Below are 25,973 nucleotides of genomic sequence, written 5' to 3'. Positions count from 1 at the left end.
ACAATCATGACAAAAAGACACAATTCTGGATCTCTTGTGTTTGCAATTATTTTTATGCTATTGACTCTCATTCGACTGCTAAGAAAATGAGACCCCGGCTCTTTTTGGTGGTTTTTACAATTATTTCCTTAATTCTTCTCATTGGAATTTTGGTCCTCCTGAGGCGGGAGGTAGATGGGCCCCAGGCTGAACAGCTGAAGTTTCTCCCCTGTGGACAAATACTCCAAAAATAGTAAGAAGAAGAGTGCAGCCCTACCCAGATAAGAGATAAAAGACTAACATATTCCTCATTCTTGAGGTCAAGAAGACCTTCCTGACTACAGGTGCGCAGAAAGGTTTCTTGGAGGTCAAATAAGTAATGACATCATAGTAAGTGATGTCATCCTACCCATAGTCCTTTTCACTAGAATCCATCTTGGCTATGAGATGTGTGTGTACACAGGGAGAATCCTGAGACAAACCAAACATGGACTCAGAATCAACAAAGCAAGATAATTGGCCAAAGGAAACCCAGAAGAAATGCTCCATAAAAGTAATTCAAACTACTGCAAGGGCGCCACTCTCAGCCCGTGTGTCTACTCACACGTACTGTACTCTTTTTCTTCCTAATAAACACTTTACTTGCTTCACTACTTTCCATCTCTATGTAGAAATTCATTTCCACACAGCTGACACACGAGGGCCTTGTCACTGGATACTGGTCCCTGGTGGTCAAGTGGCCAGGATTCAGCACCCTCACTACTCCAGGATGATCTCAGTCTCTCTGGCTGGGAATAGAAATCCTGCTTCAAGTTGCTGCAGGCCACCTGAGCTCACTTCTAATACATGCTCTTGCTTTGCTTCTTCAATTGTTCATTCTGTTCTGTTTATTTTATCAGAGACTTTAGTTTGTTCTTTGAGGACAAATTTATGTAATTTCTATTTAATGTACTCAGAGTGAAATGCCTCAGGCTGTGGGATGGGCCAGCACTTACAGAGAAACAGTGTTGGAGGGTTGGGACAGATGTTCCTACAAAGATTTGGGGGATGAATTGGGTCAGATAACAATTCATAAAATACAAAAGGAGAAGGTCTGGATTTTCTCCTGTGAATAACAGTTTCTTCATTATGATAGGCTTAGCTCTCCTTTCTGTAAGAAAGATGTTTCTGGTTGCAAGTATTTGAAGGCCAGGCTCACACTGCCTATGAAGGAAATTTACCAACTCATAAAACCAAAAAGTTCAAGAGGTCAGGCTTCAGGTGTCATCTGATCAAGGTTCCCTCTCTTTTTTCTCCTCTCTCTCTCTCAGCTCTGCCCCTCTCTCTGAGTCTGCTTCCTTTTTAGCCTGCCTTCCTACACAGCAAATAAACAGTTGAAGCAATTCCACACACAACTTACTGTTGAGAGAATATCTGTCTTGACAACTGTTTATGGAGAGCAAGGAATTTTCCCAGAAATTCCCACAAAATTCTTCTTAGATCCATCTGGTCAGCATCGGATCATTTATTTATCCTTGAAGGATTCACTGTGGTCAAGGTAACAAGACTAAGCTAACCAAGGCTTTGTCTTTATTAAGCTCATTCATGTGCTGTGCTAAGTTGCCTCATTCGTGTCTGACTTACTGAGATCCTATGGACTATAACCTGCCAAGCTCTTCTGTCCATGGGATTTTCCAGGCAAGAATACTGGATTGGGTTGCCATGCCCTTCTCCAGGGGATCTCCCCAACCCAGGGATTGAAGCTGTATCTCTTGTGTCTCCTGCATTGACAGGTGGGTTCATTACCACTAGCGCCACTTCATACCTCATGGCTAAGAGGTGTGGAGTAACAAAATAAGATAGACTGGCTGACTTAAGCGACAGAAGTTAATTTTCTCACAGTTCTAGATGTTGGGGAGTCCAAGATCAGGGTACTAGCATGGCTGGCTTCTGGTGAGAGCTTTCTTCTGGGTTTGCAGAAGACTGCCTTTTTGCTGTTTCTTCACATGGCACAGAGAGAGAAGGAGGTGGGGAAAAGAGAGAGAGAGAGAGGGAGAGACACAGGAAAAGATTGCTTATCCTTCTAAGGCCTTAGTCCCATCAGAACAGGGCCCTAACCCTTAAGACCTCGTTTACTTTTAATTCTCTTCTGAAGACCCTGTCTTCAGATAAATGACTTGGGTATTACCGCTTCAACATAAGAATTGGAGAGGGCAGGGCGCATTTAGTACATAGCAGTGTCTAAATGTTAACTATTGCCTAGTATTTTTTGAGCATCTGTCCTGGAACAGGGTGGGATAAAATACTCACTGGGGAGGTAAGACCAGGATATCATAAACTAGAATAAATGCTGAGGGAACTCCAGACTATCAGGGACCCATGAGGGCTTGGAATGATCCAGAAATGAAAATGGGGGAAAATGGGATTTTAAAATGGGTGGAAAGAAGTAAGAATTGGGTGAGAGGATAAATACCTAGACGAGGAGGGTAGCCATGGGAATGAAAGAACAGGGACAGGGACCCTGGAGATCTTACTGAGAAGACCAAGGAAACTTCAAACTTACTCATATGGAGAAAACCTCAGTAATTGAGTCATGGATTCAATGGGTGAGGAGAGCAGTTCTTTTTAACAGAGATCAGAACTTCCAGATAAAGGGAAGGTATTGAGGGTGGGGGCGGGTTAGGTACATGAGGAAAGATGAGTTCATTTTAGAAATATTAATTTTTAGGAACTGAAAACTTTACTGAGTAAAATATCTGTAACATCTTTGGAATAAGAACAAAGAGATGGGGAAAAGCAGGATGGAAGATAATGGTTATTTGAATCACTATCAAAGAATTGATAATTGAAGCTAGGGAAATGAAAGATTTCTTTGAGAAAATATGTAGAGAGATGTATGGAAAGCAAAGGACTATTAGCTATCACTATCTCTCTGAAGGATCTAGCAACAGCAAATGGCCTAGTGGTGTAAGGCTATTGAAATGTTCATGGGTTTAGTTCTGATTTTTCTCAGGGCACACACAGCACTTAGTGCCACATATAATGAATATTTGTTGTTTGACTTAATGACTGAATGAGTACATTTTAGAAGTTTCAAATCCAAAATACCTCATGGGCATCAGGGAAGATTTTGAAGTCAAGGAGCATTCCCACCTCTACTGAACTGAGTGTTGTGAGCATTATTTATTACTCAACCCTGTGGCTCAGACGGTAAAGAATCTGCCTGCGATGCAGGAGACTGGGGTTTGATCCCTGGGTTGGGAAGATCCTCTGAAGAAGGGAATGACAATCTACTCCCATATTCTTGCCTGGAGAGTTGGATACACAGAGAAGCTTGGCAGGCTACAGTTTGTGAGGTCGCAAAGAGTTGGAGACGACTGAGCGACTCACACACACACGCGCTCACGTGCACACACTGAAGAAGTGATTAGCTAAAATGGTTCTCCCATCACATGAAGGGATGAATTAGTTCAGTTTTCAAAGGAGTCATCTGACTATCAGACTAGTCCAGGTACATTCACTGAGACATTCCCAGTGGGCAGGGAGCCTGGGAGAGAATAGCACAGAGGCGCTGTGCTATGACCTAGCTTTCCCCTTGGAATCGGGGCCTGTCTCCTGGGCCCGCCGTGTCCTCTCCCCGTGGCAGTTCTGCTCTCACCGACCTTTCTCCTGTACCAGCAGCTGCTGCTGACAGTTGGGCTGACTCCCTCATTGAAGGCACCATGTAGTAGTCTGCCCTGAAACTTCCTCCTTGTCCCCTCGAAGCTCAGGGCTGCCTACAATTGCACCCAACCGCTTCCACCTTCCACTTGCAATGTTTAGCACCATAGTGTCTAGTTCTTGAGGGGTCCTAGTGAGGATGAACGAATTTTATGCTAACTGGGGGCTTTCTGGAGACAAAGCCTAGGTTCAGATAAAGGGTTCATTAATAATATGTACAGCGTTACAGCAAAATGTCAGGGCTTTAAATATATACAATCCTGGATGTGAGTCACAGATCTTTAATGGGAGAGGTGTGTGGTTTGAGAAAGTTGCTCAAAATTTTCTTTCTTGCTCTCTTTCTTTTAAAAATAATTTTTATTTCTCTGTTTTTGGCTGTGTCGGGTCTTCGTTGCTATGAGTTGGCGTTCTCTAGTTGTGGTGTGGGGGGGGGGGGCGGCTACTCTCTATTTGCGGTGTGGCTTCTCATTGTGGGGGCTTCTCCTGATGCAGAGCACAGGCTCCAGGGCACATGGGCTCACTAGTTGCGACTCCTGGGCTCTGGGGCACAGGCTCAGTAGTTGAAATACTCAATATCTAAAATACTGGGCTCTAGGCCACAGGCCTAGTAGCTCCATGGAATCTTCTTGGACCAGGAATCGGATTGTGTCTCCTCCATTGGGCAGATGGATTCTTTACCACTGAGCGACCAGGGAGGCCCTTGATCAAACTTTCTTGAAAACAGTTTCCCCAACTAAAAACTATGACATGTAATGACTATCTTTGAAAGTGGCTATAAGGATGAATAAGATAAAGAGACCTTTCAGGGTGCCTGACACATTGTAGGAGCTTCATAGGTTGGTATTTGAAAGACAGGCCAAAGAGAAGCACACGTGTACCATTTCTATGCTTCACAAATCATTCTGCATGGGCTTAGGACAAAGATGAAGGCAGACAGGCGCACAATCGTCCCCTTAGTTTAGGAATGCATATTCCGGGTTTTACCTGGTCAGAGCATTTCAATTTCTGTGATGTTATTTTGTAAGCTAGGTCTTCGGCGTAGGGAAGAATAGTACCTTAGAGAATGAAATGAGTTAATAGATTTTCCTCAAATTGGAGCAATTTTCTTCTTCTTTATTGAATCAGGAAAGCTAACTGTCAAAGAGGCATAGAGTGGCGTAGATAATGCCCTAAGGTAACAAAACTCTATTATGTTGTGTTCCATTAGCACTGAGCAAAGGGTATTTCAGAAGGAAATTTCACTGTGTAATAAGGGGGAATTGCAGCTCAAACTTTATCCTGCATTTTTCCAGGTTTTTCTACTTTGGGCCTTAGCAGCATTGCCCCAGATGGAAAGATCCCAGGTGCACTTTTTCCTCTTGAAAGAATCTAGTGTTAGCATGAAATTGAAGATTATCTTTGAAGTAAACTACCTTACGATGAACAGAGAAATACTCAATTTCTCTTCGAAGGGATGTTTTGACTTATCATTTATCTCCCTCCCGCCTTTGATGGAAGCCAGGGTCACCAGTGTCTTCACCCTAAATAAGCAGGCAGGTGACCTTGCAGCTGCTCCTGTGTGTGTGCATGCTAAGTCACTTCAGTCATGTCCAGCTCTTTGTAACCCTATGGACTGTAGCCTGCCTCTGTCCATGGAATTCTCCAGTCAAGAGTACCAGAGTGGGTTTCCATTCCCTTCTCCGTGGGATCTTCCTGACCCAGGCATCGAACCCTGGTTTCCTGCATTACAAGCAGATTCTTTACCATCGTTACCATGGCTCAGAAGCAGCTGCTCCTGAGTACTAGCCAAATCTTCTCCAGAAGTTCTACTCTATTCTGACTCTTATACCAACTCAGATTCAGTGGCTCTTTCTATAAATTAATGTTTGCTTTCATAAATCTTACAAAACTGAATATATTTCTCATTTAATAGTCATATACTAAAATTTAAGAAATGATACCTCAGAGCATTAGGAATACGTATTAAAATTTCTCAATAGTAGGTAAAAACACAAATTTTTGTGCCAGAATTGAGAAGATTCTAGTTACTTTAAGTAAGAAAGGCTAATCCCTTAATAATCAAACTCATGCCAAATCGCATAGTTTCAGTATGTGGTACTCTGAGAGCAAGGTCACACCTGAGTTCCTACCCACAGGCTAAGAAAGAGGTTTGTCTATAAGAAACTGCAAAAGTCCTGGAAAAGTTTCACTTTTACTGTTGAAGAATGAAGAAGCTGAGGTACCAGTCTGTGGCCTATCAGAAAGTAGGGTGCAGGAGGTGAGTGGCAGATGAGCAAAGCTTCAAAGTAGCAAAGCTTCAAAGTAGCAAAGCTTCTTCTGCCAGTCCATTGCTCCAGGGAAGATCCCCGGAGGGCATGGCAATCCACTCGTGTTCTTGCCTGGAGAATCCCATGAACAGAAGAGCCTGGTGAAATACGGTCCATAGGGTAGCAAAGAGTCAGACATGACCGAATAATGGAATATGCACACACAATGAACTACATACTGCTACAAACTATTTTTGAGAGTGAAATTCAATTGTATAAGTTTTAAAAGCTACAGTATTGGTGTAAGCGTGGGAAAATTATAATTTTTGTAACAATATAAAATCTTAGAAACCCTAGAGTCCGAACACAAGGTGTTTTCACTCCATCATATCAGGTAACCCAAGTAGAAAGGTATTGTTGGAAGTGTCCCCAGAGAATTTTGTTCCTTAAATGAGGAAACAGAAAATGGGGGCGCCAGAAAACTCAAATGACTTGTCCAAGTTCATTCACCTTCTTAGTGTCTGTGGACCAGAATTTAGGTTTCTTACCTCCCAGATGAGTTCTTGCCTACCACAGCCTCTCAACAGCAACCCTCTCCAAAGTGGTAGCCTTTCCTTTGTAAATGCTGTATTGTTATGATGGTTTCATTTTTGGCATGAAGGAAGGTGTTATGGGTTGAATTTTGTCTCCTAAAAAGATATGCTAAAGACCTGATCCCCAACATCTCAGAAAGTGAGCTTATTTGGAAAAGGGTTATTATAGATGTAATAGTATAATAAGGGCAAACTGGAGTAGTTGTCGTTCTTCAGTCCCTAAGTCATGTCCGACTCTTTGCGACCCCATGGACTAGAACACGCAGGCTTCCTTGTCCTTCACGATCTCCCAGAGTTTGCTCAAACTCATGTCCATTGAGTTGGTGCTGCCATCCAAGCATCTCATCTTCTGTTGCCCCATTCTCTTGCCCTCAATCTTTCTCAGCATCAGGGTCTTTTCCAATGAGTCTGCTCTTCGCATTAGGTGACCAATGTATTGGAGCTTTAGTTTCAGCATTAGTTCTTCCAGTGAATATTCAGGGTTGATTTCCTTTAGGATTAACTGGTTTGATCTCCTTGCAGTCCAAGGGGCTCTGAAGTCTTTTCTCCAGCACCACAATTTGAAAGCATCAATTCCTGGGTGCTCAGCCTTCTTTACGGTCCAACTCTCACATCTGTATACGACTACTAGAAAAATCATAGCTTTGACTTTACGGACCTTTGTTGGCAGGGCTTGCCTGGTGGCTCAGATGGTAAAGAATATGCCTGCTATGAGGGAGACCCAGGTTCGATCCCTGGGTTGGCAAGATCCCCTGGAGAAGGAAATGGTACCCCGCTCCAATATTCTTGTAATATTGGCCTGGAATATTCCACGGACAGAGGAATCTGGCGGGCTACAGTCCACAGGCTCGCAGAGTCAGACACGACTGAGTGACTAATAGAAACTGGGGTAGAGTGGGTCCTTAATCTGATATGACTGTGTCCTAATGAGAAGAGAGAGTCAGAGAGAATGCCGTACGAAGGGAGAGAGACACCCAGGAAGATGATGGCCATTAGGTAACAGTGAGAGACATTCCAGTGAGGTATCTGCAAGCCGAGGAAGCCTGAAGACTGCCTCCTCCTATCAGAAGCAAGAAGAGAGAAAAGAATTTCTTCTTTGGGCTTCAGAGGAAACATGGCCCTGCCATCATTTTGTACTTCTAGCCTCCAGAACTGTGAGCGAATAAATTTTGGTTGTTTTAAGTCTCCTGGTTTGTGGTACTTTGTTAAGGCAGCTATAGGAAATGAATACACTTGGCAGTGTAACACGGCAATTTATTTGGCTTTTCCGGATCAGTCTGCTCAAGGACTCATAAAAGCTCAGCAGTCTGAAGCATTTGTCTACGGCTTCCCTACACAGCATGTACTCCCATGGCTATTTCTTCTCTAGGGTTTTGTAGAATTGGTTTTCCAAATGGAAGGAAAAATAGTGAAGGGGAGGGAACATTTTCTCCTCTGCTTCTTGTAATTTTGGAAGGCAGCTATGTGTACCACGATACCACCAACGCTGCTATTGTAATTTTGGAATTGACAATTTGGAGAACAGCCTGTGTGATTTTATTGTTGTAGGTTCTGAGTATGCTTTTATAGGCTGCCAGCAAACTGTTTGTTTGCATGATCTATGTGCTGAATTTGAGTTTCCTATTATTTTCCTAATTAGTCTAAACATCTTGGGTACACTTTGTGGGATTCAGACCGGTCAAAATGTCTAGATTATCAAAGTGGGCCTTGCACTAGAAGATGGAGATGCTGATTTCCTAAAAGAAAAAAAGAAAAAAAAGAAAAAAAGAGCAGAAACTGGCTCATTCTAACGTTTGTTGTTTTGCATTTATATCATTGTGTAAGCTATTAACTCATTTAACAAAAATGACTTAATAAATCCAAATTCCTATATTCAATAAGGATCGAATAGCTTTTGACAAAAATTCATATCATCTAAAACAGTAACAGAGTAATACTTTGACTTTCACTATTTGTATCATTACCATTGGATCTATAAGTTGGCAAAATTAACACCATCTTATAGGGTTAAAAATTAGGAGAGTGTATTTTAATACTTCACATTCTTCTGTTCACTGGTAAGACTCATATGTAACTGGGAAACAGACCTCTGAATTATACAAAATGATGTTCTCATTGTTTTACTTTTATTTTAGAACTAGTAAAAATCCATTTCCCATTGGATTAACTATGATTTATCAGTTACTTTTTAAAATAATTTTCTTGATTAGAGAACACACTTTCTTATTTTTAAAAAATTTATTTATTTTGGCTGTAGTGGGTCTTCCTTGCTGAAGGCTTTGCTCTAGTCGCGGCGAGCAGTGGCTACTCTCCCTTGTGGTTCTCGGGCTTGTCATTGCAGTGGCTTCTCTTGTGGTGCATGGCCTCTAGAGTGTGCAGGCTTCAGTAGCTGTGGCTTGTGGGCTCTAGAACCCAAGCTCAACAGTTGTGGTGCATGGGCTTAACATCTTCTGGTTATTTTCCTAAAAATGTTTTTTTTTTTTTTTTTAATTGTAAGATTGCAGACTTACGTACCTCAAAAGTCAAAGTCAAATTTATCAAGTTTTTTTTTTTTTTCTCATGACATGAAAAATGTTATTTCCCCTCTGTATTGATTTGATATCATGAAAAGGTAAAATCAGTCATGGAAGTTTTGAAAAATGCTGATTATAGACCTGAGGGTTCTGAAGGTATAGTAACTGCTAGCATCTCAGTAGTTACAAAGATCTTTCAAAAATATCAAGCCATGAATACACTGTGGGATTTGAAATGGCAAGTTTATTTTTCACTTACCAAGGGCCCCAAACCCTCAACTCAATTACACCTTGGTATTCATGAGAACAAATTTGCCTTTTGCTTCCATTTAATACTTTTGTTTGGTGTGCTGCAGTTTCTCAAACTTTGTTGTACTTACAAATCACCTGGGAATCATGTCAACAGGTGTTTTGGGTCTATCTTCTGAGACAGATTTTGGTATCTCCCTCCTCACATGATGCCATTACTGCTGGTTTGGACAACACTTGAACAGTAAAAATACAGTGATCTTCCCCTATGGCTCAGCTGGTTAAGGATCCGCCTGCAATGCGGGAGACCTGGATTCGATCCCTGGGTTGGGAAGATCCCCTGGAGAAGGAAACGGCTACTCACTCCTGTACTCTGGCCTGGAGAATTCCACGGACTGTATTGTCTACGGGGTTGCAAAGAGTTGGACACGACTGAACGACTTTCACTTTTCTCTCTTCTGGAAACCAAATTCTATTGGGAAATCCATTCTGAGTAGCATAAAACATGACCAAGGTACTGGCCAACTAGGATTTTCCCTAACAAATGTCTTGGGGCTTAAGGTAACATTTCTTCTGTGAGCTATAAAAGCTGAGGTCATCTTTCCTGACCCATCTAACATGAGAATGAGTCTGGTATTAAAGACTAATGCTAATACGAAAAAGGGGAGTGAATGGAGGTAAGTGTATCCTTATAGTATTTGGGTTTCTGGATCCAAATGTGCTTAATACAGTTCATCCCTGGAACTACTATTTAATATATTTTACTTAAGTAAAAAAGAAGTTGAGTTTCTCCCTGTTACAATCAATAAATTAATGACACAGGGAATTTGTTAAGTAAGCTAAAACACTTTGGCCACCTGATGGAAAGAACTGACTCATCGGAAATCACACCCTGATGTTGGGAAAGATTGAAGGTGGGAGAAGGGGACGACAGAGGATGAGATGGTTGGATGGTATCACCAACTCAATGGACATGAGTTTGGGTATACTCTAGAGTTGGTGATGGACAAGTAGGCCTGGCGTGCTGTAGTCCATGGGATTGTAGAATTGGACACGACTGAGTGACTAAACTGAACTGAGGTGATATAAGGAAAAATCAGACCCAAGCAACTCACTTTTACGTAACTTGAGATATGTACTGACCTAGAAGTATTCAAATGCAAATTTAGAAGTAACATGGTTAATTTCCAACATTTCAGCAACTGACATAGAGCATTTCTTTACCTAAAGCTGTATTATAACTGCATATCGTTCCACTCTGTAGATGAAATCAAAATTCACACATCTTGTTCAAAGTTTTATCTGAAGTCAAAGAACTCAGAACATAGATGTTCCCTTCTCATGGTTCCTCTCCTAGTCATTTTAACTTCCTTATTGTATTAAGATATTGTGCAGATTGCTTTTACTTAACAAGGATGATAGTGTATTGCTATAAAATCAATTATAAATGTCTGTCTCTTAATGTCTCTTTGTAGTACACTTCTTCCATGTTTATATACATTTGAGAATAGGGGAAGAATCATATAGTAATGTACATGTACGACTTGATAGCTCATCCCTGAGTATATAAACACTGTAAGAAGATAACGTCTAAGTGTGATTCCAAATGTTACTTCTTAATGTTACAAATCACTATAAAACCCAGACATTCTTTGAGGAAAAAAAATGTTTTAAAATTTAGAAAAATTGTTTTAAGATTAGATTAATACAATTTCTAAATTTATGTGCTCTTGAAATACTAGAAACTTGGACACATCAGAGTTAGTACCTGATAAGTGAAAACATACCTGGTTCAGTTTCGTTCAAATATAACATGGAAACATACATTGAACTCCTAAATTTTATTAAAAATAAATCATCTATCACTTGATGAATTATTAAGTAAAACAATGATAATTTATATTAAAAAATTCCTCTACACCTCTTTAGTAGAGATCTAGAAACAATTCTTATCCGGCAAGGCTTGAAATAAGAATTGTAGTTTTTTTTTTTGCCACGCCACATGGCTTGCAGGATCTTAGTTCTTCAACTAGGGTTGAACCTGGGCCACGGCACTGAAAGAGCCCAATTCTAACCACTACTCTACCAGGGAACTCCCTAATTGTAGTCTTAATAGTGTTTGCATGTATGATGAGTTACTGAAATGATTAAAACTCAAATAAATCTCCAAACAATTTTATAAAAAAGAAAAAAAAAGAAACACTTTTATTTTCCACAAGGAAGAGCAATAGGAAAAATTAAATCATTTCCCACATGTTGTTTTCTTAAAACAGCCTACAAGGACATATTCAGCACCAAATAAAAAAGAAGAAAAAAAGAGAATTACAAACAGCCATAGAATATAATCTATAAAGCAAACATTTAATATTGCACTTCGTTTTGCTAACATTTTGGATTTTACTTTTCCTAATTGAAAAATCAGGAATCTATCTTTGAATACTGGAATACACCTGTGAAGCTCATATCTTGTATCAAGAATTGACCAATATTTAGAAAAGAGTAATGCCTCTAAGTAAGAAAGTAAAGGAATAATGGGGGAAATAAAACTTTATTTGATAAAGTTTTATATATTTAAAATTGTATCACATTTTGTGACCCAGTGCCAATTATTAGAATATTGGTCATTCCTTCCTCATGTGTTATTTATAAGAGTATATGGTGATAAGTATTCCAATGCTATGCATATCAACAATTGTTCCCTAGTCAGTTAGACATAAGAAGAGAGAAAAGAAAAGGGATTTTCTGACAATCCCCCCAACCCCCAACAAAAATAAAACCACCAAATGCCCTTTATGCCAAATATTCCATTAGCTTCTTTTGAGGGGGACATTCACAAAATGATTTAACAACAATAAAAAAATATTCACCCCCATTTCCTTATTATCTAGTATTAGTTGCTACGGGAGCCCAAACCCTTTAACCGAATCACTTAAAACGTGATTCATTTTTACATGGGCTTTCTTCACCCTGTCAGCATTTTTCAAACATGAATTGTCTTCCATGTTTTCTTAAAGGCCACTTATGGAAAAGCCTATTTGTTTTGTATGAAGCTTTAAGACAGTATTTAACCAGGTCAAGCACCAAGCCAGAGTTACTATTATTTTCAGCCACTTTATTAACTGTGGGATTAAATGGCAGGATAGATATAAGACCCATTTCACACATATGTTGCAACATCAGAGATGCTGATTTTCATTAAAAAAAAAAAATCAGAGCTGAAATCCTTCTAAAATAAAGACATTCAGTACACTAGGTACCTTGGAAAATGCAGTTTTAAGGGTCTTCATGAATGCTGGTATATTTATGAGCCAACTGTAAATTATCTTTCATACAAGCTGTAATTTAGTGATGTGATCATTCTTCATAACTATATATACTCAAAGTGAATGATTTCTCTCATTTAGCAAAATCTTCTTTAGGTTATGGAAAAACATACTTTTGTTTAAAAAAAACAAAAATATAACTATTTCAACAAATATTCTAGTATTTGTAATTTTGACATTCTATACTGTTATAATATACTGGGGCTTTCAAGCTGTGAAGCTTGAGGACAGGTAATGTATAAAATGAGCTCTCTCATAATCTGAACATCCATACCTGCTCATGAAAATACCCTGCACCAGCAAAAATTATTTCCAACATACGTGTTTTGGAGGTAATTAAGTAACTCTGTATAAAAATAAATGTACTTTCTCCTCCTTTCCAGTGACTGGAAAACTTCCATACTTTTAAAATAATAATAAAAAATAACAATAATTTGTAAGAGCAACAGCCCTTAACTCTTTGCTGGTGCCTGCCATACTGCCTTTCTTGACTCCATTCTCAGTTCTGCTAGCTTCTTCTTATATGTAATGATAAAAAGGGAATGCGGGTGGGTTATCACTTTTGTGTATGTCCCTTTTCCAAATTTCCCTCTCCAAAAAGCCAACCAAACAAACATAAAAATAACTCAACAGTGCAACAAAACACAAATAGCATTCCAACAGTTTGGCAAGTGATGCGTTCACCTGAGATTAAGTGATTTTAGGCAGTCAATAACAAAATGCTGCTTTGCTGTAATAGTAGAAAGGCAACGAATTCTTAAAAGAAACCAAGAAGGTGTACAATCTTGACAAAGTCTATTAGCTTCCTCCTCTTATCTCTTTTCCCACATATCTGTTGCTTATCTACCACAGTAGGCTGCAAACATACAGCAAGAAGGATTGGCTTGAAGGCATTTGATGTTTGTAAATAAATCCACAATAGGATCCAAGCTGAAGAGGTGATACATGGTCAGCCTAGTAGGACAATTCTGAGCATGTGCATACGCAGGTAAAGTCCAGGCTATATTAAATAAAAAAAAAAAATGTCAGTGCATTTTTTTTTCATGTTAAAGTTTCTTTCAAAGCTTTCTTTTGTTCCTTGCTGTGCTCACCACAAGTTTTAAAAGAGTATCAAGAGTCTGGCATAAATGGAAAAAAAAAAAGCTGTAGTGACACTGAACCGCACAATGTAAGCATTGAGCATGTGCAAATTTTCAAATCAAAAGAAGGAAATCATCCCTCTTTACAACGTGGTGTCTTGACACGTATGACCATAGGCTAAGAAGACTGCTCTTAGTATGTGCCAGTTTTAAAGGAGAAAAGCTTAGATCTTCAAGCATGTTGGAGCAGTCCAGAATGTTGCTGCAGGCTTCTAAAGCGTGATCACTGGTTGTTTCATGTTTGCCATTTTTCTGGGCAAAAGCTATTCCACTTCCTCTGAAAACATGTTTCCAAGATACTTCTCTGTCCTCAGCCGGGAAGGGAAGAGATATAGTTCGGAACCCACATCAACTTGATTTAACCAAGTATTCCTTCAGCGAGAGGGGCAAGATGGTCTATCATCAGCTGGCTGATCAGGGTTTGGATCAACCTAGAAAGGGAAAAAAAACAGAAACAAAAACCTCAAAACCGAAGTTAACTGATAGTGGTTTAGTAAGAATGTAGCAAACAGGCTAATATTTTGAATGCTGTAATCAGAAACCCAATTACATTGAGAAATGTAATCGGAATGAACATAAAGGGCTTATACAGGGAAGAAAGAGGATTAGTACCATTTATGAAGTACTTGCTATTCAATTACTAGGTTAACAATTACATTTGTAGAGGTATGCCAGGATAGCTTTATTTGACAAAAGCTAAGGGTAATATTTTATCAGATAACAGGAGCTTTATTCAGCACTTAATAGAACTTAAGACTTAAATATATAATGGCCAACATTTTCATAGCGATGATTTTCTCCTGTAAAGTTTCCATTTCATCCTGTTACAAAAAAGTCAACTGATGTTTTCCCTAGGCTTTGGGAAGAATGTAGTTGTATAAACAATGTTCTTGGTGTTTACTTGAGGTGATAGCTCAGAGCCTAAAGCCCCAGAGAGGGCCTAGGAACAAATACAGTGTGCATCAAGAAATAAGAATGATGAACCCAAATGCTCCAGACATCCCATTTTGCCTCTTTCTGTAGTGACTTTCATATGCACTTAACACTTTTCTTTCTTTTTAATGACTATCCTTTAAAGAAAAAAAAATCAAAATAGCTTTAATATAACCGAGAACCCCCTCTATCCCCAATGTGGGTAGATGTTAAACAATTAAATCACATCCTGAACCAATTTAGGCTTTTAAAAGGTTTACATTCTTTTAATTAGCTTTAGTTCATTTTAAAAGAAGGTAGAATTTTATGACAAATTGCTTAAACGTGGATACTTAAGACTGCCATTCTTTAAAAATGCCTGTTGTACAACTAAGACGTCTCAGATCAAATCACAAACGAGGAACTTCATAACCAAGACAGAAAGGTCAAAATAAAAATGTAGTGAAAGTATTTTTAATAAGTGGGAGGATACTTTTAGCATCTAATGAAAAATTTCATGAACTGAAATAGTGAGACAGAAAAACTATGTCCAAATAAGAATTTGCAGAGAACAGAACAGATTTTGGAACATCCTATAATCAATGAATACAGTGGATTTCATATTAATCACATCCAAAGGAAAACTGACTCTTCTAGTCACGGTATTAAGGGGAAAAAAAATAAAAGCAACTTGTTGAAGAGTGAAACAATCCTCTTGTATCTTTCTTGGGAGTAGTATTTCACTGCAGAATAGCTGTCTAAACTATAGCAACCAAAAAGCAAAAGCTGATTCCAGTGATTTAAAAAGTTATCTGGTAATATATTGTTATCAAGGCCAATTCTAAAAGTCTCTTACAATGCATATTACATATATGCATATGTATATATTCTGATGTATCCTGAAATTGCTGGATTTCTCCCCAACTCCTTTCCTTTGCATATATTTTTCTTCCTGCCTGAAATATTCTACGTTTTGAGAAAACTTACTCTTTAAGAATCAGCTTAACAATCACCTTCTTAGGGAAGCCCCTCCTGATTCTCAAGACCCAATAAGCTGCTCCTCAAATGAACTGTGCATTCCTATCACTTTGTTATGTAATATTTTGCTTCTAAGTTTTTTTTCTCACCAGTCTGTACGCTTTTCCCAAATAAGGGCCATGTTTTATTCATGTAAGTGCTTAGTTACTTGAGACGAATAAAAATAATCTAACCATGTAGGAATGCTGTTTAAGTATGTTACTGCAAATGTTATTTTCCCCATCACTGAGAATGCTGAAATATGAAAATTAAAAAGGATGACGAGTAAGATAAATTCTACCTATCTAATCAATGGTTGCAAATGCCAGTTCTACAGATGCTTTGAAATATTTATTCCTTTAACTGGCATGTTACAAGCACTAGATTAGATCATTATCTTTATTTAGCCAATAATATAAAAGACCAGTCCAATGCTCGGTCAGTCTTTGTATTAAATATTGACAATCTTAATCTAACTTTTAATCTGTTGTTCAACATTATTTATTTCTCTTACCATGATAATCAAAACCTAACTATTTTCAGAAACTGCAATACTGCTTACTAAGAGTCAGCCCATTTTGAACTTGAGGGTGTGATGCTTACCTCTGAATAAAGGGGTGGAGGCAAGAAACGAAACTCTTGAATATATGCAAACAGTGGTCCTTGAAGTGCTCTCTCAAAGTCATCACAAGCACTCCCTGGTGCAAGATTGTTCCGTCTTTGTTCCTCTGTTACCACTTCTGCATAGCTGGGTGGTGCTGAAGGAAAAAGATACACGCAATTCGAACAGCATGTTCTTATGCATGTCAAAATACACAGAATAGAAGATATTAAAAAGGAATGTCAAAGTAAAATAATAATAATCTCTCTTGTAATTAAAACTAGGGAGATATAACATTTTAAATCTAATACTAGGGGCACACCCCACTCTTCAATACAGACAAATTTTATCTAATCGTAAAATATCAGAAACAAAATTATTTTCTTGCAAATACCAGATTAAGCTTAGATATGCATTATCAAATTATTACCTTCAGGTCTTTCAGGTAGGGATAAACCAAGCCAGTTCATATTCATGCTACACTGACTGCTTACACTTGAGGTTCTGCTTCCAAATGGATGTAGGGGAATGGTACCAATGACAAGTGGCAAGTTAAGAAATAAATCCATAGCTCCAGGAATATCCACATATACCTAGACAATAAAAAGAAATGGTAGGTTTAGAATCCCAAGCACTATTTCTTTTTTAAGAACAAATAACCCAATCTACTGTCATACTTCATTTTTTAATGATATACTTGAAAAGTTTCTCCATTATGTATACTATTATATGGTACACTGACCTCAGATAAAATGAGTAATTATAGTCCAAGTTATATAAGGAATTACATGTAACTATATATATATCATATATGGAATAAAAAAACCATATTCTAGATATAAGACAAAATGATACCCTTATGACATTAAAACTTCAGAAAACATCCACTCCAAACCCTTAAATCTGTACGTACCATTAGTGAATATTCCACACGGATTATACTACAGTCGAGGATGGAGGGAGAGACTGGTGGAATTTTCAGCAACTTGCCATTCCACGTCTCTGTCTTTCCAGATGATAAGGATTCCCCACGCAAGTTAGCCACAAGCTGTTTGACTTCCTTCATTTTTCCTTTGGCATAGAAGGCCTGTGTTTGGTAAATGGCTGCCTTTGGCACCACCATTCGGGAAGAGCAGTTCTCAATCTCAGCAAATATCTGAATTGATTCACCTACAGGAAAAAAAAAAAAAAAATATATATCTACTGTTAAAAAACAACCAACCAACCCCCAAACAAATGTAGATTCTTGGACTAAAGTTTGAAATTTCAATGGATTAAGAAGCCACCCTAAGAACAGCAAGTAACTTCTAAAAATCAACTACACATTGACAGTAGTTATTTAAAAAACAAGACTACACTCCAATTTACAAAAGAAAACTGGATAAGCACTATTTATGACAGTTTAGCAAAGAATACTGTATCATCTTTGCATTTAGTAGGAAAAAATGTAAATTCATGCACAACAGTTAAATGAAGAAAGATCAGTCTTGGTGGGAGTGCACCTCAAACGTACCTGGCGTATAGCCCTTCCTTTCGATCTTGGCACTTAAGGATATGGGGCCTGAGGTACAGAACCAGCAACAGAGAGTCTTTTCTTTTGTGCCTGCTTGGGGTGACTGTAAGATATAAATTTAGAGAAAAAGATCAAGATATGAATTGAGACAGGAATAAAATTTTTAAAATACAATCCTCAATTCCTGAATAATTTAACATTAAAAGCAGTGTTACTTTTCTGTAGCAAATATACTTTTCCACCAACTGACAGCTTTTGATTTATACTGGTATTATATAAGGTTCCATTCAATTAAAGAAAAAAGGGCTTAACATATTTCATAAACATAGTTTTAGCACACACTACATACACAGTAATTAAAAACCAATTTAAAAAGAAAACACAGGAAAAAAACAAACAAAAAAACCCTTTCCACATTCTATTTAAACTGCCTTAAAAAAAAAAAAGGCAGTTTGGAAAGCAACTTGGTTATAATCTCAAATGATAACATCTTTCTTTGAGAAATGTAAAACTCAGAATGAAAAAAAAAGAAAATTCATTTTTAAGATTGATTCTTATTTGTCTAAAGATGTTATTATTTGTATAAACCAAGTAAAGTTTTTGAATTCAAATATGAAACTTGTGAAAAAGTGCAATTAAAAAAGATTTTCTTTAAAACAGAATTAAAGTTTTTTCATAAAAATAATAATCTCCCCATGATTTGACAACTATCCCTATATTGGAGTAATGCAATTGCAGTACAAATTTTACATTATAATATTTTCAAATTAAGTGATATTGTTATAGTAATAATTGATATTACTGTTCCTTGGAACAGATTTATTTTTGTTACTGTTGTTATCTTCTGAGTTAAGAGATATTTCATACCAATATTGGTCTTATTTTAAATATTTAAAGTTATTACAACATCAGAAAATATGAGCATATTCTGCATTAATTGGTATTGCTCTTCACTGTAGTTTGGAAAATATTTACATAATTTAAAAATAAAGTTACTATTTATAAATTGTAAAGAATATATAGAGTAGGTGATTATTCTTTAGTATTCATATGCCAAAAACAGAGAATGAAGAATTCAGTCAATTCTTACCAGTAATGAAGGAGTGTTGATATCTATATGCTCAAAGACTGTAAATTCCTTCTTTAATTTTACTGGTAGAAGCCAAGGCCTGTGCAATTCGGCTTTCACCCAATAGCGCACACTGCCATGTCGGCCTTCGAATGAGGTAGCAAGTGGTCTGTGCAGAATATAAAGATCATATATTAATCTTACACCTCTTTTTAATTAATTATACAGTAGGTCAGCATAGAAGTGTTAATATATTATATGTTTATACACCAATAAGGTATTGAAGGCGTAACTTATATTTCCAAAGGGATAAATCATGGGGGGGGGGGGACCTTCCAAATAATAAAATAGATAATTGTCAAATAGTACAGAAATTTGGTTAAAAAAAGCCAGACTAATATAATTGCTTTAAACTAAGAAGAGGCTACTTTTAATACTGGTGGCAAAATTATCAAAGTCTGCAAATGAACAGTTTTTGAAAAGGTCAAGACTTTAGTTTAAAAATAAAATTAAGAATGGTTTAACTATTTCTCTTGAGAAATTCTAGACTCTGGTTAAACATTCAGACCAAACTCCCTATAGTGCTCCATTTTTCATTAGCTAAAAATTACTATTTCCTATTATAGCAACTAATTAAGATCCAGAAAAGGTCTGGAATAGTCATTATGGCTTCAAAAGCTTTTTACATTTCATTAAGTCCACTGATCTCTTAAAAAATGCTTTCCATTTCCTAATTTTGGCCATGTTTTCTAACTACATTATAGACTTAAAAAGAAAGAGAATTTCTTCTGTTGACCTGTTATCAAAAGAATCAGAATTCTTCTCAACTCTGATTTTATTATTTGTGGAAGATTTTATTTTAGTGTATTTAGTCTCCTTTTCATAATTTCATCAGAAAAATGCACAAGGTTCATTTATTTACAAGGTAGAGTGCTAGTTTTTTTGAGGAGTGGTGGTGTTTACTTTTTGTTTTACATTTTAGACTTCTGCATTAATTTGTATAGCACAGAGAAATAAAATGCAGGATCTATTCAAGACTTCTACAGTTTATTTTAAATGACTGTGGCTTATTGAAAGAATTAAAATATATATATTTATATTAAATTACCTTCATCCTTTGAAAATATTCAGGCCCAACTGTATTAGCCCTATTGTATTTACAAACTTAAAATATTTCTCTTAGAAAGTAATTAGGGTATTATATTAAAAATGTTCTTAAGCAATATGATACTCTGAAAAATACTCCTTATGAACTCTATCCACATATAATAAGTACTAGAATTAAAGAACACAGAATTATGTACATTTGGCACTTGACAAAATCTTCTGTAATGCAAGTTTATCTTTCAGAACAAACATTACAAGTACCACTTTGCATGCTTTAATATCTGTTAAGGCATTATTTTAAAAACTGCTTTTTGTATAATTTCCTCTAATACATTATTATTACATTATGAATATTTTACTTTCCTTCTTCCTTTCATACTATATTCCAGGCCTTACATTAAGATATCTGATTGACATTTCCTTTTAAGTCTAGGTTGCAATATCTCTTCTGTGACATTCTCAATAGCTCCTTGCACAGAAGCTAATGAATTCCTATCATAAACACACATTACTTCTAAAATTAGGATATTCCTAATTATTTTTACCTTCTTAGTGTTGTTTAAGCATCAGTAGAAAGGATAGAACACTTAACTTTTATAAACTACTAAATGACAGACTTGATATGCTCTTTTTTCCAGCTAATGCTGATGGTGAACTATTAGGTGCTTACCATTTGACTAGCACCTTCCAATTCATTCACTTTAAATGAAATACTTTTAAACATCATACAAATCCTGAGACAGAGTATTAAGAATTGAGGTTTGCTTTCTATAATTTTGCCACTCTAGATTAAAAAATAGCTTTTTTTTAGTATATTGTTTTCCTCTAGCAAGTTTCAGTAATGAAAAGGGTTTTTTTAAACTAAAAATATTTAAATATACAATATTTCATTTTAAAAGAAAGGATGTTTATTTGAAAAACACCTGTTAACAAAATACTTACGTCTGTGGAAGCTCAAAGCTGAATGCATATTCATGCCTTCCTGAATGAACAGTGTTGAAGCCTTCTTCCGAATTATCATCATCTAAAACAGAAAACAAAAAATTTATTAATAAACCTTCACACTCTCTTCACGATGTCAGAACTTAAAAGATGCTCACATAGTTAAATAAGGCCACAAACTTTGGAGTGTGAGAGATCTGAACTCTAATTCCAACTTCATCACTGCTGGGTAAAATAAAACTCCTGTCTTCAGCTGGTTCATCTGTAGAATGGGGATAATTAATATTTATACCCCATAAGTGATTTTTTTTAATGGAAAACAACCTAAACTGCAAAGCATCTACAGCTAACATCCTATAGGCCAAGACTCAGACCTCAAATCTCATACTAAGATGTTACCTTTGTCTTCAACCATTTACTTAAATTTATCCTAATAAGCCTACATATAAAATGAAAACTATTCACGTAAACCTTTAAAAAAAATATCAGTTTTGATACGGAAAATATGAATGTGAAAACTCAAACGATTAGAAAACTGCTAAGTAGATGTTGGGAGTTAAAAAAAAAAAAGGAACTGATTTTAATGTCGGTTTCATAGTCAAAAATAAAAATTGTTACTGAACCTAAAATTATGACCTCAGTCTAATAGCTAAAAATTCACATATATATAAGATGTACCTTAGACTTAAAATGTGCCTGCTTAACGGGAAAAAACAGGTCATACATCCTTGAAAAATGAAGATAAGGATGTTCCCCAGTGCTAGAAAAAAAACAGGATGACCTTTGATTTTACATCCAATTTCTTTTGATGAAATAGGTTATTTTTCAAACTATCTAAAAAAAAAAAAAAAACCCCTCAGGGAAATACGGGAGGGGGTACTGGATTCTTGACATGCTTTTCTGAAGCGTTCTAACTAGGTAATTTAATTACATAAATGTCTACTAACGCAGCTTCCTCGGTGTAGAAACCTTTATCATTAAATAGGCTGTCAGAAACGGGTATTATTTAACTTTCCCTCAAAAAAGTAATAAATACACACACAAAAAATGATGCTTCCCTCAGAGGGGGGGAAAAAAAGATGCCTATATGTGGATACCTTTTATTCAATAACCATCACGACTCAGTCTTGTCACCAGTATTTTGTTCTTCTCCCCCCACCCCCGTGCAAATTCTCTCTCCTGGATTTCGGCCCTGAAAGCGGCTGATGAGTCCGGGGACATTTAAAACGCTCCCTCCTGAATGCGCCCAAAGTTTGCCTCCCTGTCTCTCCTTTTCTTCCCTTCTCGCTCCCTTTTTGTGCCAGCTCAGCAGTCTCATTGAGGCGAGCGGCGGCGGCGGCCGCGCCGTGGTAAACAAGTGCTGGGCTGTCAATCAAGAACTAGACCGGAGCAGGAGAGGACCGGCCTAAACCGGCGCGAGCAGATCCCAGCCGGCCCGCCCGCGCGCCGCCGCCGCCCGCGCGCCCCGCTATACATACGGCATATGTCGCGCGGCGCTCGCACTCGCGCTCGCACACCCTAGCCTGCTGGCGGCGGGCGGGAGGAGAGGGGGCGGGGCCAGGGCGCCGCAGCGCTTCCGCTTTACACGCCCCAGCCGGTGACCGGTTCGATCTGGCTCGGGCCACCCTGACACCTTTAAATTTGCGGCAAAGGAAATAGGGGCGGGGGCGGCGAAGGGACGCAAAAGCTCGGTGGTGGCGGTGGGGGAACAATGGCGGGGCTGGTGGTGACAGGGAATACTCGCCAAGGCCCCCACCAAACCCTGCCTTCGATGTTCGTGTCACTTTCCCCGTCCCGGCCAGCCTTGGGGGCGCGCTCTCCCCTCAGGGCAAATCAAGGTAGCCCGTCTGGTGCCTGCAGAGACCGGGCAGCATGCTTTTGTTTCAGCTAGGAGGGGGATAGAGCGTTCAAAGGAGCTTCCAACAACTTCTACCTGAAAAACCTGGAAAATGGGGTCCGGCTAACCCGGCCCAGCTAACTTCCCCGTGACAGAGAGAACTGTCAGCTAAAAAGTTGCGCCCAGGGCCACCTGGCACCTGGAAGGCTTGCCTCTCCTCTCGGTTGAAACCTGAAGTCGTCCCTTTCCAGGTCTGCAAGCGAGGTGAGGTGAGGGGGGGAGAGAGAACATTATGTGACAGGAGCCCCGTGCGTTTCCAGAAGCCCGGACAGGGACTCGAGAAGGGGCGGGGGCAGCGGCGGCTCAGGAGGGACCTTTACCGGCGCACGCCGGTTCCAAGCCTCGCCCCAGCCGGCGAGCCCTCTCTCCCCACCCGCCTGCGCCCAATCCAATCAGAGCCTGGCATCGCCTTAGCAACAGGCTAACAAACCCGGCTCCGCCTATCGCCGGCCGCCCGGGGCGGGGCCTCAGTTACCAGGCTAGTTTGAGAGGTCCCAGTTCTAAAGTCATTGAAACTCTTCCAAGCCGAAGAGCTCGTCCATGCTTGTAGGGGTTGAGGGGTGTCCCGTGGCGGGGGTGGGGGGGGGTGCAACACAGTGTTCTTTACTATGAAACCGTGGCGCAAGCAATGAAATTTGTGTTTGTCCCCGTAAGTCGTATTATTATTCTACTTTTACCCCACTGTGCACCTTAACTCCTTAAAAACCTGTTTTTTCTAACTCATCTTAAAAAAAGCTACCAGTCTAGGAAGGATCAAATACAAACTCCTGGGCGTGCTGTTCAACCAACACCGGGACTGTCATTAGGCAGTTCCATTTCTTAAGACTGTCACTGCTTGGAGAGATTAACTAGAAATTATTTCAGTATGCAAATGATCTGTGTGTAACTGAAAACGCAATTAAAAGACTAATTTCATCTTAATACTTTAAAAATAAGCGTTCATGCAGTAATTCAAAGCATCACGTTTCCACCCTTGCCTTAGTTCAATGAGCACTTCCTCATGGGTGTGTATTTTTTAATTAAAAGGTTAAAAACGTGCTCTATTTTTAAAAAAATTTCAACATTCGAACTAAATACTGCATTAAAAAGGAGAAGCACAAAATTACATAACCAGTTTTCACATTATATTCTTCTTGGGCTAGGAATTAAGTCATCGTCACCACCTGACGCGTGTAACCAATCTGCTGAGAGCAGAACAAGCGCCCCTCCTCACCACCCCCCAGAACTGGTCCGAAACAGGATTGAACCGCTTCTAACAAAGGGTGGAAACTTAGAAAAACAAGCTTAGAGTCTCCTATATTTCCACAATGTAACCATTTAAACAATAGATTGGAAATCTCAGGACCCCCTTTCCCTTTGACAACCGTTTATCTTCCTTTTCTAACCAAAAATCAAATCCAATGAGCCGAATACTTTTCAATTCCATTTGACTGGCAGGGGTTTCATTGAATCCACGTTCCAAAGTTAGGCATGATGCTCGGAAAAGAAAATTTCTGACCCTAAATGGCTTTTAAAACTGATTTTTAACACATCATCATGATAGGTGCTGTCCTTTAAAATAGAGAACGCCTGAGTAAATTTCTGAAGGAATTGGAAAGAATAGGGAAAAAACACGTGGGGTGTTCATACCATATGTCAAAATAACCCACAGAAACCCTTTATCGAGAACTACGGTCAATTCTCTAAAAGTCTTTTGCGTGTCAATATTAAAAAATGAAATACACCTATTAACCCACTTTAAAGTGTTATTTCTTCATTGAAGCTTAGTTTTTAAGACCTCAGGTTGCAGCGTATAAGGGAAAAATCTAATATTCGACTGCAGCTTTTAGCAATTCATTTGAAAACATATAAGTAAAATTACTGAGTCGGTTTTAAGCATAATTTATATGTAAGGTTGAAATGGATTCCAAACGTGTATGGCACAAACCAAGCCGGGTATAGAGGTAGTTGAATAAGTGCAGTTTGCAGTCACTTTGCAGATGCCTGCATGCGTTACGGCTTAACACACGATGAATGTCAGGGAGAATCCAAATCTTCTAACTTTGCTAACCTTTATCAAACTGCTATATGTTATGCTAGGAGCAGGATTACATTAATTCAGAAAAATTGAAAAGGCACTTTCCAAAGAAAGGTCTAATAATTTCCTAACAATGTTAAAAAAAAAAACTTACCTCTTTCGTGTCCAATTAAGATGTCTTTATGGTTGAAATATTCTACTTCTTCAGTGTAATTCTGTGTATAGGCAGTATTGGAGCCGGCGTTTCTCGATTCGGTCCAGCGTACTTTCGCATGTCCTCTTGCATGAATTTTAAGAGATTTTACTCTGATTTCCCCCGTAACTTCTAAATTCACCCTTCCTGAGACTGTATCCCCACTAGAATACACAGGGACATTGCTGTCATTAAGACAGTCAAAGCTTATTGTCAAACTCTTTACCTTTCCAAGCACCATGTTTATAACAAAATCTATAAAAAATATAATGTAAGACAAAAAAGTCAAGATCACATATATGATGTGATCCTCACTTAACACTGATCTATGTCTTTGCCGTGCAAAAAGCTTGCAGGCAGATCAGCGATTCTTTACAAATAGTTCATTGAGATTTCTTAAAAAGTCAGGGCAGCACAGAGGCTGCTGGCTGCTCCGCGCTCCTGCGAGTCTCAGTGGTCTCCTTACAAAGACGGGCGGCTGGAAGCTGCCAGCTCACTTTAAGAGGAGCTTTGTGAAAAACAACCCAGGTGCGCATGCGCACGCCGCGGCTGCTGTCGGCCCTCCCAGCGCGCCCCCTCCCGCGCCCGGCTCGCTCCCTGGTTCGTTTGCTCGCTCGCGGGTACAGTAGGTGTAAGCCACGGGAGGAAGACACTGGGGCTGCTGGGAGGCTGAACCAGACTTCTCTGCATTGTGGCCTCCTATTGGTAGGCAGGCTACCGTAAACCCTCGATGTGCTAGCCAGAGTCCCTTATCGAGCACACTCTAGTAGAAAGATGATGGCCGAGGGGGCCACCGGGGGACAAGGTTTGGGTGGGGAGCTGTTTGCAAAGGCCAGTAAGGATAAAACTGCTGAGTGACCGGCCCGAAGCATGCGTTCCCGGCACTGCAGGGTTTTGCCCACTGCCTGGATGGGAGGAGGAAAAAGTGATGTGTGTAGAGAGATGGGGGAAGGGGAGAAACCGG

At 38.8% G+C, this 25,973-nt stretch overlaps 1 protein-coding gene across 2 annotated transcripts; it reads right to left on the bottom strand.

Annotated features, from left to right (window-relative positions):
- On the bottom strand, positions 11,457-25,512 carry ARRDC3 (arrestin domain containing 3). Of its 2 annotated transcripts, XM_005683433.3 has the most exons (8): positions 24,971-25,507; positions 20,903-20,984; positions 18,875-19,022; positions 17,785-17,887; positions 17,185-17,441; positions 16,702-16,864; positions 16,274-16,428; positions 11,457-14,172 (listed from the first exon to the last, which is right to left on the bottom strand). In XM_005683433.3, exons 1-8 carry the CDS (start codon positions 25,248-25,250, stop codon positions 14,116-14,118), a joined length of 1,245 nt encoding a protein of 414 aa, XP_005683490.1. In that variant the 5' UTR covers positions 25,251-25,507; the 3' UTR covers positions 11,457-14,115. The 2 variants fall into 2 exon arrangements, with proteins under 2 accessions (XP_005683490.1, XP_013821237.1); XM_013965783.2 differs by lacking the exon at positions 11,457-14,172 and having other exon boundaries at positions 16,286-16,466; positions 24,971-25,512.

Source organism: Capra hircus, chromosome 7 (genome assembly GCF_001704415.2).
Source record: "Capra hircus breed San Clemente chromosome 7, ASM170441v1, whole genome shotgun sequence".
Lineage (NCBI taxonomy): Eukaryota > Metazoa > Chordata > Mammalia > Artiodactyla > Bovidae > Capra > Capra hircus.
The sequence above is the reverse complement of the archived record's forward strand: the minus strand, read 5'-3'. Positions and strand labels throughout refer to the sequence as shown.